The 16055-nt window shown below is 39.7% G+C and overlaps 1 protein-coding gene across 5 annotated transcripts in view; it reads right to left on the bottom strand.

Annotated features, from left to right (window-relative positions):
* Positions 1–16055, bottom strand: part of ABCC8 (ATP binding cassette subfamily C member 8) — an 80906-nt gene that overhangs the window by 42704 nt on the left and 22147 nt on the right. For all 5 annotated transcript variants that reach the window (XM_075047976.1, XM_075047978.1, XM_075047979.1 and 2 more), the window contains 5 exons: positions 15806–15961; positions 9449–9583; positions 8171–8333; positions 3077–3117; positions 2627–2772 (listed from right to left, as the gene is read on the bottom strand). In XM_075047976.1, the coding sequence (XP_074904077.1) occupies positions 2627–2772; positions 3077–3117; positions 8171–8333; positions 9449–9583; positions 15806–15961 (641 nt within the window). The remainder of the gene's footprint in view (positions 1–2626; positions 2773–3076; positions 3118–8170; positions 8334–9448; positions 9584–15805; positions 15962–16055) is intronic.

Below are 16055 nucleotides of genomic sequence, written 5' to 3'. Positions count from 1 at the left end.
CTGCACAATGCTCTGCTTAATTCTGGAATTGCCACTCCTGTGGCAATTAGTGAGAAAACGGTACAGCTGTGAAAAAACCTTTTGTTAGAGGCAGCAACATATATTTCAGGATGCCACACCATTCTACAGTCTTAAAGAATAAAAAAAACCTATGTTCTCTGCAGAGCTCTCGCTGACATTGTATTCCAATATCTCCACAGGGGAGCTTATTTTTAAGCCACAGAATATATGTATTGATCAAAACATGGTTATTTGCACAGCTAACTGAAAAACCTGTTTCATATTAAACCCAGTAAGATACATAATGCCACTCTAGCTACATGACCTTTGCTGATGGAAAATTGTACACTACCTTTTGTCCTTGAAGACTTCACATTTAAGAAATACCTCAACTGACTGCTCAGTTTTAATTTTCAATGGCACAAACATTCTACCTATTAAAAAAATCCCAAAACTTTTCAAAGAGATAACATAACAGAATTTCTCACCTTCCTAAAGACTTTCAACAGTTCTCCCTCTCAGAAGCAAACACCCTAGCCCTTTAACTTGGAAAGTTTGCAGGGGCCCTATGTGAAACAGAAGCTTTAAATCTGTTTTACCACTAAAATCAGTCACACAGTTGTTCTGATAGTGTCAATGGCAAACCATGATGATGCTTTGCAGTTGGGCACATGTGTAAAGATTAAAGATACTGACAAGTTTATTTGTGGAGATTATTGTCCTTAATAGCATCTGGTATCAGAGACTGTAGCCAATATTAACAGAGCAGGGGTTGTGAAGTGCCTGAGATGAAAAGCCAGTAACACCCTCTTAGTATCCTTTATGTGCTGGTTTCACTGCTGGATCATCTTCTGCTTCACTTAGCTCCTTTCTCTCACTACAGGAGAAGCTGTCTTGTACACTTGCTAAAACCAATTAGAGTATCTCAGCCTAAAGAAAGCTGAAGTACAACTTGATAAATTAGGTTACCTCTACCTGATCTTACTGATCAGCTACTTATTAGAAGGAAGGTGTAACAGCAGGACACAATTACAGCAAGTAAACATTAGTTGTGCTCAATTGGCAGAAACACAGCTTTCTAATAATTGCCTGCTTTTTCACATTTACCAAACTATTTAAGGAAGCATGTGTTTGCATGTATTGAAAATACCTGGTACATGCTCCCAAAATATTGCACTGAAGGATGGGGTACTCAGAAGACACACCTAGAGTAGCACAAGCAGCACTGCAGAGCAACGCACTCTGGAACACTACCTGGGGTACTGTGATACAGCCAGCCAGGGAGACAAGGATCATGTCAACTTTGTTAGAGTTTGAACCGGGGGATTCCTGTCTGCAGCACAAATGGCAGGGAATTAGCCTGCTAACATGAAGTTAACTACAGAATAACTCATGAAGAACTCCCACCTAGCAACAATTAATACTTGGTTGATAATAATTGCTTTAAAATTGTTCCTGCAGCATTAACAGGCACATAATTAATTTACAAAGAAATCTTTAGACAAGCCAAAATAAATGCCCATTACCAGTGCTAGTGTGGGCCCCCAGACACTTCGCTGGCTGCAATCTTAGCATGACAATTTGTCATGACTCTAGGGACTGCCACAGTGGCTGCAAAACATTTCATGCCAGCTGCTGACACTCTCAAATTTCACACTTGTTAGGAGGGAGGGCACAGCTGTGACTTTGCACTGTCAGGGAATTTCAAAACAGCGAGGGCAATCTCAGCCTCCTGCTGTAGTCTCCTTTCCACCTCCAAAGTGACACAAAGGCAATTAAGCAAGGGCTGATGTCCAGTGTCTGTCCCATAGTTTAAACAAGCTCTTAAGGCAGCTATATTGGAGGTCACAAAGAGCTCCTAATAAAGTAAGCCACCCAAAGTCCCTCTTCCCCCCATCAGTCAGGTAGAGTTACACTGCATATGAAAAGCATTAAGAGGTTTTTACACAAATCTGTTGATACTCCAAGTAAAACTCCTAGTGAAACAGCAGTTCTACTGGTTGTTATTTCAGATTTTGAACACTCAAACATGTTCTTAAGAAAGTAAAAATTCATCAAGTCTGGAGTAGATATTTAGTCATTAACTTACACTCAATACTTAACAGTGATTTTTAAGGTTTTTTTTTTTTTAACTTTCTTTATTTGACTAAGTCTATCTCTGCACCAACAGGCAACCTCTCAGGCAGAGGGGTGGAGGCTGAGTACAGCCCAAGAGATACATGCTGAAACACATGTGCTTCTGTGATTACCTTTTTTTTGTTCTACATGCTTGATGGAGGGAAACACTTGGATGATTTACAAAACTAAATCTTCAGTAAGTTTTCATTTCCTTTCCAGTTACCACATATTCGTTGCAAGCAGTACCAATATAGCTCAACCCGTTCTACACAATGAAGTACCAGCTGTGGACAACTAAATATTGGTTGTGATAATTGTATCAGGAAAGAACTTGGCCAACATGCTACAACCGAGGGAATTGTGCAAAGTAAAAAGCTGGGAAGCAATTTACAACAACAGATAAATAATCACCACACTACCTCTAAACTTAAAATGGTAAAATGAGCAATAGATACATTCTCAAAAGTCAGAGAGGTGGTAGCAAAGATATTAATTTTACAGTTCTTACCTTACTAATGCTTTGACAGTGGATCTAACCACACTGGAGAGCAGGAACAACGGAGACACAAGAATATGAAACAGGGAGATGGAGGCAAATGCCACGGATGGGGAGAAGTCAGCCTTTGTTGTCAGATGAGCATGGACCACAAAAGTCTACAAAGAGACAGACATCATCATCAGCGTTTTGTCATAAAGAAAGAAATGCACAAAGACTTCATATTTCATAAGCATTTCATTTACAGAATCTTAATTTATACTCTTTCAACAGTTTGCGGGGGTGCTGCATACTCCGGGCTGCTTCTGGTCACAGACAACAAGTGGGCATTTTCATTCTCTCCCAGAGGAATTGCGAATGTGTAGCAGGTTTGCATCCTGTCCTCCTCCTTCCTCATTTCCACATCACTTATACTTGAGGGCACAGTTGTAATTAACACCACTTAGAGAAGTCCATACTTACTATAAGTACAGCTGCAATTGGTATTGCTGCATTCATAAAGACTGTGGAGGAAAACATGTAGGAACATTTAGAAACAATTTCTATTCAGACATGCTAAATGTTAAAATACTGCTAGCACTGGTTTACAATGGTAGTTTGTATGTTTAAGATCGGAAAAATGCTCAAGTATCTACACAAGTCAGTACATTGTTTTAAAACGCCTACGCTGTACTTCACGTCATCAGAACAGACAGAACCCAGCAGTGCACCCTAGAAGAAGGCGACTAGATCACTGGTTTTGAGCCGCCATCAGCTCACACGCCGTTCAGGCGAGGGGCACCGCGGGCCTCCGTCTCCTGACGGGCAGAAAGGCCGAGCTGGTACAAGGTCTGGTGGGCGACTCGGGTTCCTGACAGGGAGAGGAAAGGAGACCCGGCAGGGGCTGCGCAGGTGGCGGGGCTGGGCCTGCCCCGCAGGGGCTGCAGGCCAGGCCGAGCTCTGCCCCATCCCGCGGCTGCAGGCCAGGCCGAGCTCTGCCCCATCCCGCGGCTGCAGGCCAGGCCGAGCTCTGCCCCATCCCGCGGCTGCAGGCCAGGCCGAGCTCTGCCCCATCCCGCGGCTGCAGGCCAGGCCGAGCTCTGCCCCATCCCGCGGCTGCAGGCCAGGCCGAGCTCTGCCCCATCCCGCGGCTGCAGGCCAGGCCGAGCTCTGCCCCATCCCGCGGCTGCAGGCCAGGCCGAGCTCTGCCCCATCCCGCAGCCCAGCGGCGGGACCCCCCGGCTGAGGCACTGGCACATACCTCGTGTGGTGACCACCTCTGAAGCACAGGGCTTTGCCGTCCCCCTCAGGTTTCGGGATAAGGATGAAAGGGTAAGGAAAGATTGGCAACCCTGTGCTGTATCGCTGACTTAGTTTATTCTTATGTAGGATTTACTCCTAATTACTCCCACTTTGTCAGGCTTGGCTACTTTGTGAATGTCCTTGGGAGCTCCACAGAGGTTCTAACAGTACCTAAATGTGGTAGAGCTTTGATTTCAGCTGGGCCTGGCGTTATTAAAATGCAAACAATGAACCTGTTTCCTCCCTGACCTTGAACAGTGTCTGTCTTGGTGCCTTGGATCCCCTTACTATAGCAGCTCATACACTATAGCATTCAGAGGTTATTAAACAGATGGATGGGGAGAAGCAAGCAAATACCATTTCTGCATAGGGATGTCTTTTAGATCAGGCAGGAATACAGGTTAAGAATGCAATAAAACCCAGTTATCCATCTGGAAGCTTGAGTCGGAATCAGAGCTACAACCTTACCCCACACATCTGTCTTCTCTATCACAACCTGAGGATATTATTTAATCATCACCTTTTCATTTTGACCTTTGCTCAATTTTATTTCATGAAGTAAGCAATAGAGATAAAGAATATAGAATCTATAGCTAAAACAGAATTAAAAGGTCACTACATGTATAATGGAAAAGAAGGAGGCTAGCCACTTCTTTTTTGTTTAAACTACGCCTGATCTTTTTTCCCACCAGGTACAGCCAATGTTCAGACAGTAAAAGCACTCCCCAGTTGCTTCATCTGAACTGGAGTGTCATCATTTGACCCACAAATACTTCTGGTTGACTCCATCCTTTTCTGGGCATAAAGCCCCTGAAGAACTTAACATACTGTCAGTCATTCCTTTTTTTCTACATTTAGAAGATATTTAATGAACCCTGTAACACACTTGTAAACTCTGTACTCAAGCATAAATAAAATAGCTATGTAATTTCATGTAGCTCTAATTCCTTGACAGAAGAGAGTTTGAAAATGTAGGTATATTTGTATATATATTTCCAAAATAAAAGCTTAGCCTTTGAAAGATGAGTATGTATTAAAGCCTAGAAATTCATAGTTTACTCTTCACCTTAGGAAAAAGAAAAATTCTGAGGAAAATGTTCTTTTCTTTGTTGGAATACAGAGCAGCTTCAGTTCAGACTCATTTCTCCTAATGGTTCTACTTTCTGCCCAGTTTTCACACTTTGTATAAACTTGAGGTAGTTGCGCCATAGAAATTTCGAAAAAGAAGTGAAGCTTGCTGCCTGCAACTATGGACTACTTAATTCTATTAAATCCTTGCATTTGCAATTTGCCTTCGAGACTGCTGCAGTACATGAGTTTGCTTTTATGAATGACTCTGATGAGGGAATCTAGCAAAGCTGATAAACTTCTCAGAGATGGAATCTGTTCTTCTGCTGCCTACAGTACAAGATCATAGATCATACCTGTCAAACACAAAGCTGGAGAGGTTAAATATACTGTGGGGTTGACAAAGCCCACTGCCGTTAAGACAGCTGGGGTCACTTGGTGGCTCCCAAGAAGTCGCTCTGAATTTTGCTGTTCTGTGAGATCACAAGTACATCTAAGGACTTCACTCCAAACATCTTCTTGCAAGCCAACAAATAAGGGCTTACTGAGCCACTGGAGTTTGGGAGTTTTTTTTTTTTTTTTTTTTTTTTTTTCAATTATGCTAGTGTTCAGAATAATAAAATGTTTTCTAACATAAAATTAGTTTGCAGCTAAGACTTCTGGTTTAATTAGATTCAGTCAAAAGTACTTTGTTACTGGAAAAAGCCAGACTGAAAACTGGGAAAAATGTTTTCAGTAATTTCTGAATATTTTAGAATAGTAACTACTGTTATTTTCCTGTGAGAAAGCCTGGAGTCACTTTGCTTCTGACAGATTAGGCAAAAATTCATAGAAACAGGAAAACCATTCCTTCCTTTCTCCATCTTTCCTAAATATATAGTATATACTAAATCCTGTAAAACTGAACATAGGATACTCTTACTAATCAGTATGAAAAAAGTTACACAGGAATATTCTTTGCTATAGTTAAAGAATTCACCACTGAAACTCAAAAGGTGTCACTACCAACTTTGCAACCCAACTTTGATTCTGGTGGGTACATTCATTAAAATCATAGGAAGAGCTGATGTCTATAATAGCTCTTTTAGTATACATGAACAATTCCATATATGTACAAAGTGGATCCAGGCACAGGAGGCAAGGGAGATGAGATCCAATTTCCATGTGGTCTTGAATGGCATTTTCCTGTGGTCTAGCCAACACTGCCCTGAAAGTCATAGGTATATTTTCTGTAATTCAATGCAAATCTATTCTTCATGAATAGAAGTAGCTCCACCCACATTCTTTCATTCATGTTAATAGCTAAGTATACTTAGAAAAGTATTACAGAGTCCTTTCAGCACTGTATGTAAAAAAAAAAAATCTCATTTCTGCTTTCTTATTGTTCTAGGAAGTGTCTGTCGTCCTCTTATCAATAATACATAAAATCTTGGTCACCTCCTACTTTTTTCATGCTTTTTCTTTTTCTCCTTTCTTAAAAAACCAAAATCATACATTTACTGTAATAGTAGCAAACATGCTTTGTGCTGATCATGCCTGTCATTCTATTTATACTTGTGGTAAGGAAACCAGCAAATTCTCCTACATTTATGTTCCCTATGTAGTCTGCTAAAGTACAAGTTTGTAAAGATCAGTGTAATTTCTGCTATAGACAGAGGGTATAAGGAACTCATAGGCTGAAACTATAGGAACTCTTTATAAACCAAAATGATATGCAACAACAACATAAAAAAGCTGCACTGGTTTACCCCAGCTGAGAAACTGATCTGTATCTTACATACACATAAATAAATATCACGCATAATACAAACAAGAATGCAAATGTACACATGTTTCAAGAACCATCAGTACCTATTTAGAATTGTTTTTAATAACACAGTTTCATATTTATGTCACTATTCTTTACAGAATAGTCAGTACTCTTGAGATGAAAACACCTTTTTGTACCTGTTACAAATGATACTGTGAGGACTTAAAATCAAATAAGCCTCCACAGCTCCTTCAGTCCTACAGCTAAACCTGTGGCTCTGACTATAGATTTTAATGCCACCTGAAGTAGTGCAAACAAAGGGAGCCTGTCTGTGTTGATCTGGGTGTAGGATGGAGTTTCCGGTCACACAATCTACTCCAGCTAAATTCAGTTTTATGTCAAAATGGAAATTACCCTCCAAGCACAGAGAGGTCAGGATCCCCAGAGAGAAATTCTGGTCTCAGAAGTCGATAAAAACCTCGACTTAATGCCAGGTAAATTCAGCGCGATCAGGATTTTTCCCTCAGAGCGTATTACCTTTGTGATCATTTGGCAGGGAAGAATGTCAGCGGAACATCTCTTGGGTGAGTGAAATTACATAGTACTAACCAGACTGGAAGGTATTTTCCTAAGGAGTAGCCTTCCTTGTTAGTCTAGAAGGCATTTGTACAGGTAGCTCATAGTACTTGAACACTTCTCACTAAAAGTTTCCATTTCATTAATACCTTACAGATTATATGAAAAGCCTTTTACAGTATGACTTTACTAATTATTTCTAAAGTATTACAGTGGCAATTATACAGGTGTTGCATATGATCTCCTCAAATACAGAGCTAAATTGGCCCTAGGTCTTTTTAAAAGGATGATAAATGCCTTAAAGCAGCTTGAAAGTTACATGAGACAAACGAATCTGGATATGGACTGATGAAATTGCCAGGATTCTCATATTTTACCTTTTTAGGATATAGAAATGCTCCTAAGAATTACTTGTTTTTATAAGAAAACAAAATTTTAGGTAAGAACGTATAAGTACCATCTGTTGGAGCTTCAATGCAAAGACAATTCCTGTGATATATTATGATAAGCTGTATTGTGCAAAATGCAGGAGGAAAAGAAAAATAAATATCAACAAAGGCTTCTTCCTGAATCCTATGTTATAGAGGGGAATAGTGCTGGCTGAAGGTAGCCTGGGAAACAGTTGTCCCTTAAAAGTTCTTCTCCAGAAAAGCTAATGCTATGAAGCATTAATCTTGACTTTCTCTTTGAGGCGTATTTCCCATACAGGCAAAATTCTACTGAATTAAATGGAAAGTCTGACTAAATGGAAATTGAGGAGCATGGACCACAACCTAAAGCAACTGAAACAATCTCAACAGAGAAATGGTAAACTCATTAGTAGCTAATACTGCAGTAGCAATTCATCTGAACAGTGGATTAGAACGAAGGAAGAGACTTACTGGATATGGAAGTATAAAGGGCAAAAGACTTGAGGCTAGTCATTTCTTTTTGTCTGGTTTCCTCTACACTGCTGTGAAAGATGTGTTCCCAAGCATAGAGTTTAAGGAGCTTAATGCCTCGAAGCATCTCATTTGTCTTCTTCAGTCTCTCATTGGAGTACTCCTGCAACATTTACATACATATTTACTTAAAAAGTATAATTAAAGTACCTGTCTGCTAAACATAAGGATCACACAAAAATTGTATGCAGCCCCTTGTAATCAGTCAGGTATACTTCACTAGTTCTGTCCATTCAGATGTTTTGTTACTGTTTTTCATGAAGGCGAGCTTCCCTAGAGCTCAAGTGAACAGGCAGTTGGTTGGCACTCCTAAATCATATAGCTTGTACTGAAAATTTTACTCTTCTGTCGGCTTTCTGATCCCTTGCAAGGCAGCCTCTCATGACTTCTACTGCCCAGCACGGTGGCTGGATTTTCAACAGGCACACTGACAATGTACAGAGAAGATAAGAACACAGAGACAAGCTATGACTTGGCACACCGCTCTGTCCCATCAACTTGATGTGGAACCATCGATGCCAGGCTTCAAAGCAGCAAGGCCACATTAGTGAGAAGCTGTGATACTGTAAGGAACGTTCACTCTGAGCAGGGCCAGCTGGCTCAGGCACAGTAATACCCTGCTAAAGTTATACTCCCAGTAAAGCATAACTAGAAGTTATGCTGCTTCCAGTTTTCAGGCTAGCTCAAGGATCTTTGTACTGCACTACATTGTGCAGTGGAGCTACTTTAGCACAAAATGTGCTGCTCCCATCTGCAGGAATTTCTAGGTGAGGCTGACTGCTTGGATGCTACAGGGATGGATACTGTCGACATTTCTAGAAGGGTATATGCTGTTGATGTGAAGGCATTACTTATCACACAGGAATGTGCACAAATAACTCTCATTACCACCCATGATTTGTGGTGGAAGAGATTTCAGCAAGCTGTCTGGCTCCATTACAGGTTCATACGGCTTTCTTGGCAGTGCAACAGTGGTTGAATGTGGGGATAAGGTTCAGAGCAGCTGGGCATGGTAATTCCTATGAAGCAAGGTAACTTTCTCGGCAGTGATGCAGGCGATTCAAATTATAGACAAGCCAAGCGAGGGATCAAGGAACAGCTCATGACTTAGCAGACCTCTAAGCTCCACAGTTCCTGGTCAATGTCCATGGTTAGCTTTGTAATTCCAAACACAGACCAATGCATAATTACATCATGTACAAGTTTGAAGACACTTACCAATGTGCTTCTCTGCGCCTGTGAGAGTTTTGTCGCCACAAAGTACTGAACAGGTGCAAGGATGATGATTACTGCTGCTCCAATTAAGGCACTGATTCCAAGAAGGTAGTAGAGCAGAAGAACTCCTACAATTATCTGTTGGAAGAAAAGAAAGCGAGGGGAAGGCTTGGGATGGCTTCACTTTGTATATGCACCACAAAGACCAGTCACAGGGTAACTGGGCAGCATGTTCAAAACCAACAGCCACTGCAGCTAACCCTAGCCCCAGACATCATATGTTCTGCCTCGCTGGCACAGTGGGGTTTGGTCAGTCAGGATATTCTGTCAGAAGACCAAATACACCCAGCTAGTGTTCCTCCCCCACTTGTGGATTCTGTGTATTTCCATTTTATGGACTCCCCATTATGAACAGTAGAATATGGTTGTATAGATTTGCATATCTTTTATAATGTAACTCTCACAGCTCTTTAAAATAACTTTACTTAAAAATACATACATTTATAAAAAAACCTTTAAAATAAAATTTAAAAGTTATTTTAAAATACTTCCAAAGTAACACACTGAGATATTCCCTTTGCAGTCACTATTAAATATTTTTCCCCATTGGCCAGAAGATGTAGCATGCATTTTCTTTGACTTAAGATTCTTTTTTTTCCTTCTTTGACATTTAATCATTTTTACACTGGGGAAGAAATTACATCTCCTAGTTTGAACAGAACTTACTAGTCTACAACACAAGGGACTTGCACAAAGAAGAAATGCTTCTTTGCTTGCTATAGAAGCTAGTATGAAATAGTATTAAAGATACAACTGATCTTGTAAATGTTAACATGACATTATTGCTGACCAGTACATAAAAAAGGGACATAATAAATCATATCACTAAGAATGTCCACTTCAAATAAACTGTAACATAACCTTGCAAGGAATTGTTTTAAGGATGCTTAGTACCAGACTGGTGATGACTATTAAAAACAGGTTACAAAAACAGCTTAAGGAAAAAAAAGTTTGTCTTTGGATAAATAAGAATCTAGAGAGCCACAGTCTGGATGGAAAGGGATACTGTAAGCAGCTCAATAAATGCAAACAAGATGTACAAGCTATCAATGTTAGTTACCACTATTCTAATGACTGACTCCTAACCAATCTGGAGCACAGACACTCTCTACGTTTATCAGTATAAGCTGAGAAATTAATCAGAAGACATAGTGATAGAAAGTTAATTTCATACATCATTTCCCTTAATTAAAAAAAAAATAAATTAGAAGTTTCCCTAAAGCGTTAGCTACTAGTCTTGCTATATTTGCATACTCTGATAACCCTTAGAGAAACACTATATTACATCATTTTAAAGCTCAGTAGTCATAAGCCCATCCATTCCCACACATATTTATGGGAATTGGGTGTTTCCATGAACAAAAATGGAGTCCTTACTTTGCACATTTCCATCTTGACATTTCCATGAATTTAAGGCACACAGAGAGAGAAAATACATTTTTTTTTCTTAACAATCCTTTGATATCTCTCTGCAGATGAACTTGTCCTGGTTTCAGCTGGGATGGAGTTAACTGTCTTCCTAGTAGCTGGTACAGTGCTATGTTTTGAGTTCAGTATGAGAAGAATGTTGATAACACTGATGTTTGCAGTTGCTGCTCAGTAGTGTTTAGACTATAGTCAAGGATTTTTCAGCTTCTCATGCCCAGCCAGGGCACCTGACCCAAACTGGCCAACAGTGTATTCCATACCATGGGACGTCCCATCTAGTTTAGGAACTGGGAAGGGGGGGGCAGGGAATCGCCGCTCGGGGACTGGCTGGGTGTCGGTTGGCAGGTGGTGAGCAATTGCCCTGCACATCATTTGTACATTTCAATCCTTTTATTACTTACTGTTGTCATTTTATTAGTGTTATCATTATCATTATTAGTTTCTTCTTTTCTGTTCTATTAAACTGTTCTTATCTCAACCCAGGAGTTTTACTTCTTTTCCTGATTTTCTCCCCCATCCCACTGGGTGTGGGGGGAGTGAGTGAGCGGCTGTGTGGTGCTTAGTTGCTGGCTGGGGTTAAACCACGACAAACTAAACTAAAATGTGACTCTTAAAATGAGTCACAGTATTTACTTAAGAAACGTGCAGTAACATGAAAGTAAAGTCCTAGTGTATATACACCACACATCTAGTAAGAACAAAGTTTAATTTGTAAATTAAAAATCTTTTAGTGATGAGCAAGTGAGCAATCTGCTTCCATCTGAAGCCAGGAAATCCATGAGTGTTCAAAGCCAAAGAAAACATGCAAGGCCTCTCCTCTGTCAGATAGCCCTGGCAGAGCTCCCCTCCAAAACTTGAAATGGTCTTGGTCTTACAGATTAAAGGCAATCATTCCCAACTGCTTCTTCATGGGCAGACAACCTAGGCACTCAAAATACAAGCAAGCATTAAACAGTGCACAGTTAAGAGATGTTCAAAACTACTAAGCCAATGTGGAACACTCGCCCCCTGCTTTCCCCCACTACTGGTTGTTTTTCAAGGATGTTATGGGACTGGTTGGTTCAAGAAACAGAGTGTCAGCTTCTCACACAGACAAGGGGAAAGCTATTCTAGCTATTGGATCCTGAAGGAATTGCTAGCTCACAGCTTCTTCCCCACCATCCTAGATATTGAAAGGGTCTGTCTTTGCAATAAAAATTTTATGTTTTCAATAAATTAGAAATGATCCCATTTTCATCTTCTTTATATTGTGATAATAAGGGCAAACTTTTAAAATACATTCATCATGTATGGGACAAAAAAAATATATATTCTCAATTTAAGTACATGAATACTCGTAGCTGAAAAATGCTGAAATCTGTAAGCATTATTGCAAGTAATTCTATATTTATTATACCGCACACTACACAGTCAAGAATAAACAGTACATAGATAATATCTGAATGGCTGGAGGACAGTATCTGACAGATGGGAAGACTCTCATTAATATTTCTGATAAGGTAACGAGCATATTTTTAAAAAACTGTGCAACAAAACACTTTGCTTCCCTTTCATCAAAATCTCAAAGCTTTTACCTATCAGAGATACATATCACAAGCAAGACACTCACGAATAGCTCTTTTTAGTTTGTCTTGATTATTTACTGAAGACAGCAAACACTTTCTGCCAGAAACTGCTTTGTGGCCAGTTTTGAAAGAGACAAATGTCCTTTCATTACAACTCTAAACTATCCCTGCCAATGAACCAGAGATATGAGAATACAGGATTTTTTAATATTAACAATGAAAACAAACAAGGGTGTTTATAAAATGGAGGCAGTGGGGAAAGCCTTTATAGGGCCTCATTTTGCTCCCAGGGTTTGAGCCAAGCCTACTGAGGGCATCTTTCAATTGATGGATATGCCCAGGCCTCTTTTCATGGGTTTCAATGGCCTTCAAACAGTAACTTAAGGCAATGATAAAGCTCCTATTGACTCCAGTCAGAGCAAAGATGGGGCTCAAATTAACTAGACTATATGGAAAACCTAACTTGTTATGAATGGCTAGGTCTTCTAAGTCGAGGATAATTACAAAATCCGCAGCAGATGCTGAAATGCCAATTGTTAGGTTAAGAGCTACAAAACAATTAAAAACCTGTTTTAAATAATAATCAAGTTTGTTCAATGTTTCTAGTAGCCATCTCTCCAGCATCCAACAATTGCTTTCACTGCCTCATAAAACAAGGTATTGAATGAATGTTGCAGAAACATGCTTTGGAGAAACCTTTGTGACCACCGTGACTCGTTGAGTTGTGCCTTACAATGCGTGCACCATCCACAAAACAGGAGCATGCTTTGACACTGATCATCCTGATCTAAGGAACATCACAGGGTCTGAGTTTTAATGCAAATATAATCATATTTTCAGATGACTGTCAGAAAATCTTTATGAGTCCGTGACTTCTGGCACATTACAGCAAAATGTTGTTACAGAATATGCAATTAAATTGGCTTAATTCTAAGTTGCACTAAAGCTGTCCGTACCCTGAGCTGCCAGAGTGGTCTTACAAAAAGCATGCATGAAATTGGTACCTCTCACATAGCCTGTTTTACTAACAGACTTACAATGGAGACTAAGCCTAGGGGATAATTGGACCCTAAAAGTTATCATTAAAGAGGTGGACTCGTCTTAATGCCTCATAGCTCTTTCAGCAATATCATTTTAACAGTGTACAATCACTGACTTCTTACTGCAGGGTACTTCTAGTAAATGGACAAAAAATACTCTGACATCCAAACTACTACTAACAAAGAGCCAACCTGTAACCATATTTAATATTGTATTTCCTATCAGTTTCTCTTCATTACAGTTGTCTTCTCTTTTGCAATTAGAAATCAATATTAGCACATGTTCCTTGATAATTGTTTTTTTTCCCCACTTTATAATAATCTAGTTCCCTATTTTCTGCCCCATAATTTCAGGGAAACCATCCTGATGCTAAAAAATAAGTCAAGTTTCTTCCTGAAAAATTCCTGCTGATAATTGCTATATCCACCACCCTTTTTTAATTCTAGAAAGTAAAATGTTTTTAACTGGCATATAAGTCTCTCCGGTATCAGGAAAACTAGTCTATACCCCAATGCAGTTACTCCTGCACAAGAAAGAGACAAATACATTTACACTGTATGAATGCAGCCATACTATAACCTGTATAAATATGACTACAAGCACTTTAAACCTTAATATTTTAACAGGCATAGTTATATACAGCTCACACGTGTAGAGTAAATCCAAACCCTAGGCATGAAAGCAGAAAGTAGTCATCAGTTAGTAAGCTGCTGACTGTTTACACCTTAATGTGCTCGCTATCCTGATTTGAGGCTTTACACAACTCTCACTGGAGTCAGCAAGAGTTTTATCAGAGATTCAGACAGATTTCTTCTTCCTCCAGGTTCAACTGCAGTCTCGAAGCAATCTACCCCTCATGACCACAGAGATACTAGAAGACATATGGTAACATACTAGATTTCAAACACATAGTAAAAGTGTGAAGACTCCCAGAGTATTTTGAGGACACTAACTGGTTTTCCAGAGAACAAATCCTCCCCAAGGATTGAGACTACACAAGATGCATTCAAGAACTCACTATCACTGACAATGAAGACGACTTGCATTTCCCCTCCCCAGTATTTTCCTCAGTGAGGAAAAAAAACCAAATACAGGGAAAATAGTTAAACCAGGTTGTTGGTTGTTTTTTTTTTTTTCCAGGTTAAGAAATTAATCTGGTTTACCATGCAATTAAATGATTTTAAGACTATCACAAAGAAGGACTTGCTCATTTGATCTGTAGCAGCCTGACCTCTTGTTTTTGACAGGAACAACTATAAAACCCACTCAGTTCTAACATGTATCTTTATTGTCAGAAAAGAATCCAGATCTCCTGACGGCCAGCAGTCTAGCACCTTTGAAGGATACTCCTATAATTTATCTAATTTTCATCAGATTAGTTTTTCCATAGCTCCGCAAGCTCATGTGACACAATGCATAATCTATAGAGCTGGAACAATGAAGGAGATAAAAATGCCATGTTTCCATGTTGAACGTAGCCTACGAACTCCTGTTTCAGTAAGGGAACAGGCTTAGATTAATTTAAATCAGTTGTGAAAGTACCCTCTGAAATGGGACTCTGCTTTCCTCATCTTAAAGACTTGATAAGACACAGTTGTACTTCGCTGGGCATTACACATGCTGTGAGGCTACAGGACATGGAACTCAGTCACCAGGCGACTAAGCATGACTCAGAACAGTGATCTGCCCCATGTCATGCATGTGGGAAAGGAGATCGAAGGGGTGAGGGTGGTATTTAGAGACAGGAGACCAAAGACACCAGAGAGAATAAAGTACCAAACCATTTCATATAACAAATGAATCTGTGGAATTTCGTACACAAGAATGTGTCATCCATGAGGCAGCAGTAGTCTTAAGGGATGTCCAAAGGACAATCTCTAAGCGATCATATTTTTTAACAAACTGCCACTTCTCTTGCTTCTGCAGGGATTCAAAAGACAAATGATTGCAATACTTGCCAGTTAACTCCCCTGATGTAACAAATGAATGCACTGGAATAACATGACCTGCTGCACCCTATAAATTCTTGTTACAAACGCAAAGCATGTTTGGCAGCAGTCAAGATCCTAATACAATCCTAAATACCTAGAGTCCCGTCACAGATGTGAAATATATTCCATACAATGTTTCTAGATATTAACAGCTTGAATCTTACTTCAAGTTATTCTTTAACTTCTTTAATATCTCTACTTTCATAAAATTCATACACAATCGCTCACTACAGACTGATGCACATTAATAAGAAAACCACGTTTGAGCTTCTTACCTGTACTGGCATAGCCCAAAGGTTAGGACAAAGAAAAAAGAACCACATCAACTGATTTGTGTCTATGGCAACCAGGTTACAGATCTGGCCTGCAGTCATCTCCCCCATAGACATGTTAGAGGTTGAAAGCTGCATAATTTTATTGTATATTTTTGTCTGGAAGAGAGATCAAAAAGTGTTAGCATACAGAAATAAAATAAGATTTCTAGCTCCATCTAGAACACATGCATTCTGAGGGAAACCAACATTC

Source organism: Buteo buteo, chromosome 16 (genome assembly GCF_964188355.1).
Source record: "Buteo buteo chromosome 16, bButBut1.hap1.1, whole genome shotgun sequence".
Classification (NCBI taxonomy): Eukaryota; Metazoa; Chordata; class Aves; order Accipitriformes; family Accipitridae; genus Buteo; species Buteo buteo.
This window is presented reverse-complemented; position numbering and strand designations above follow the sequence as displayed.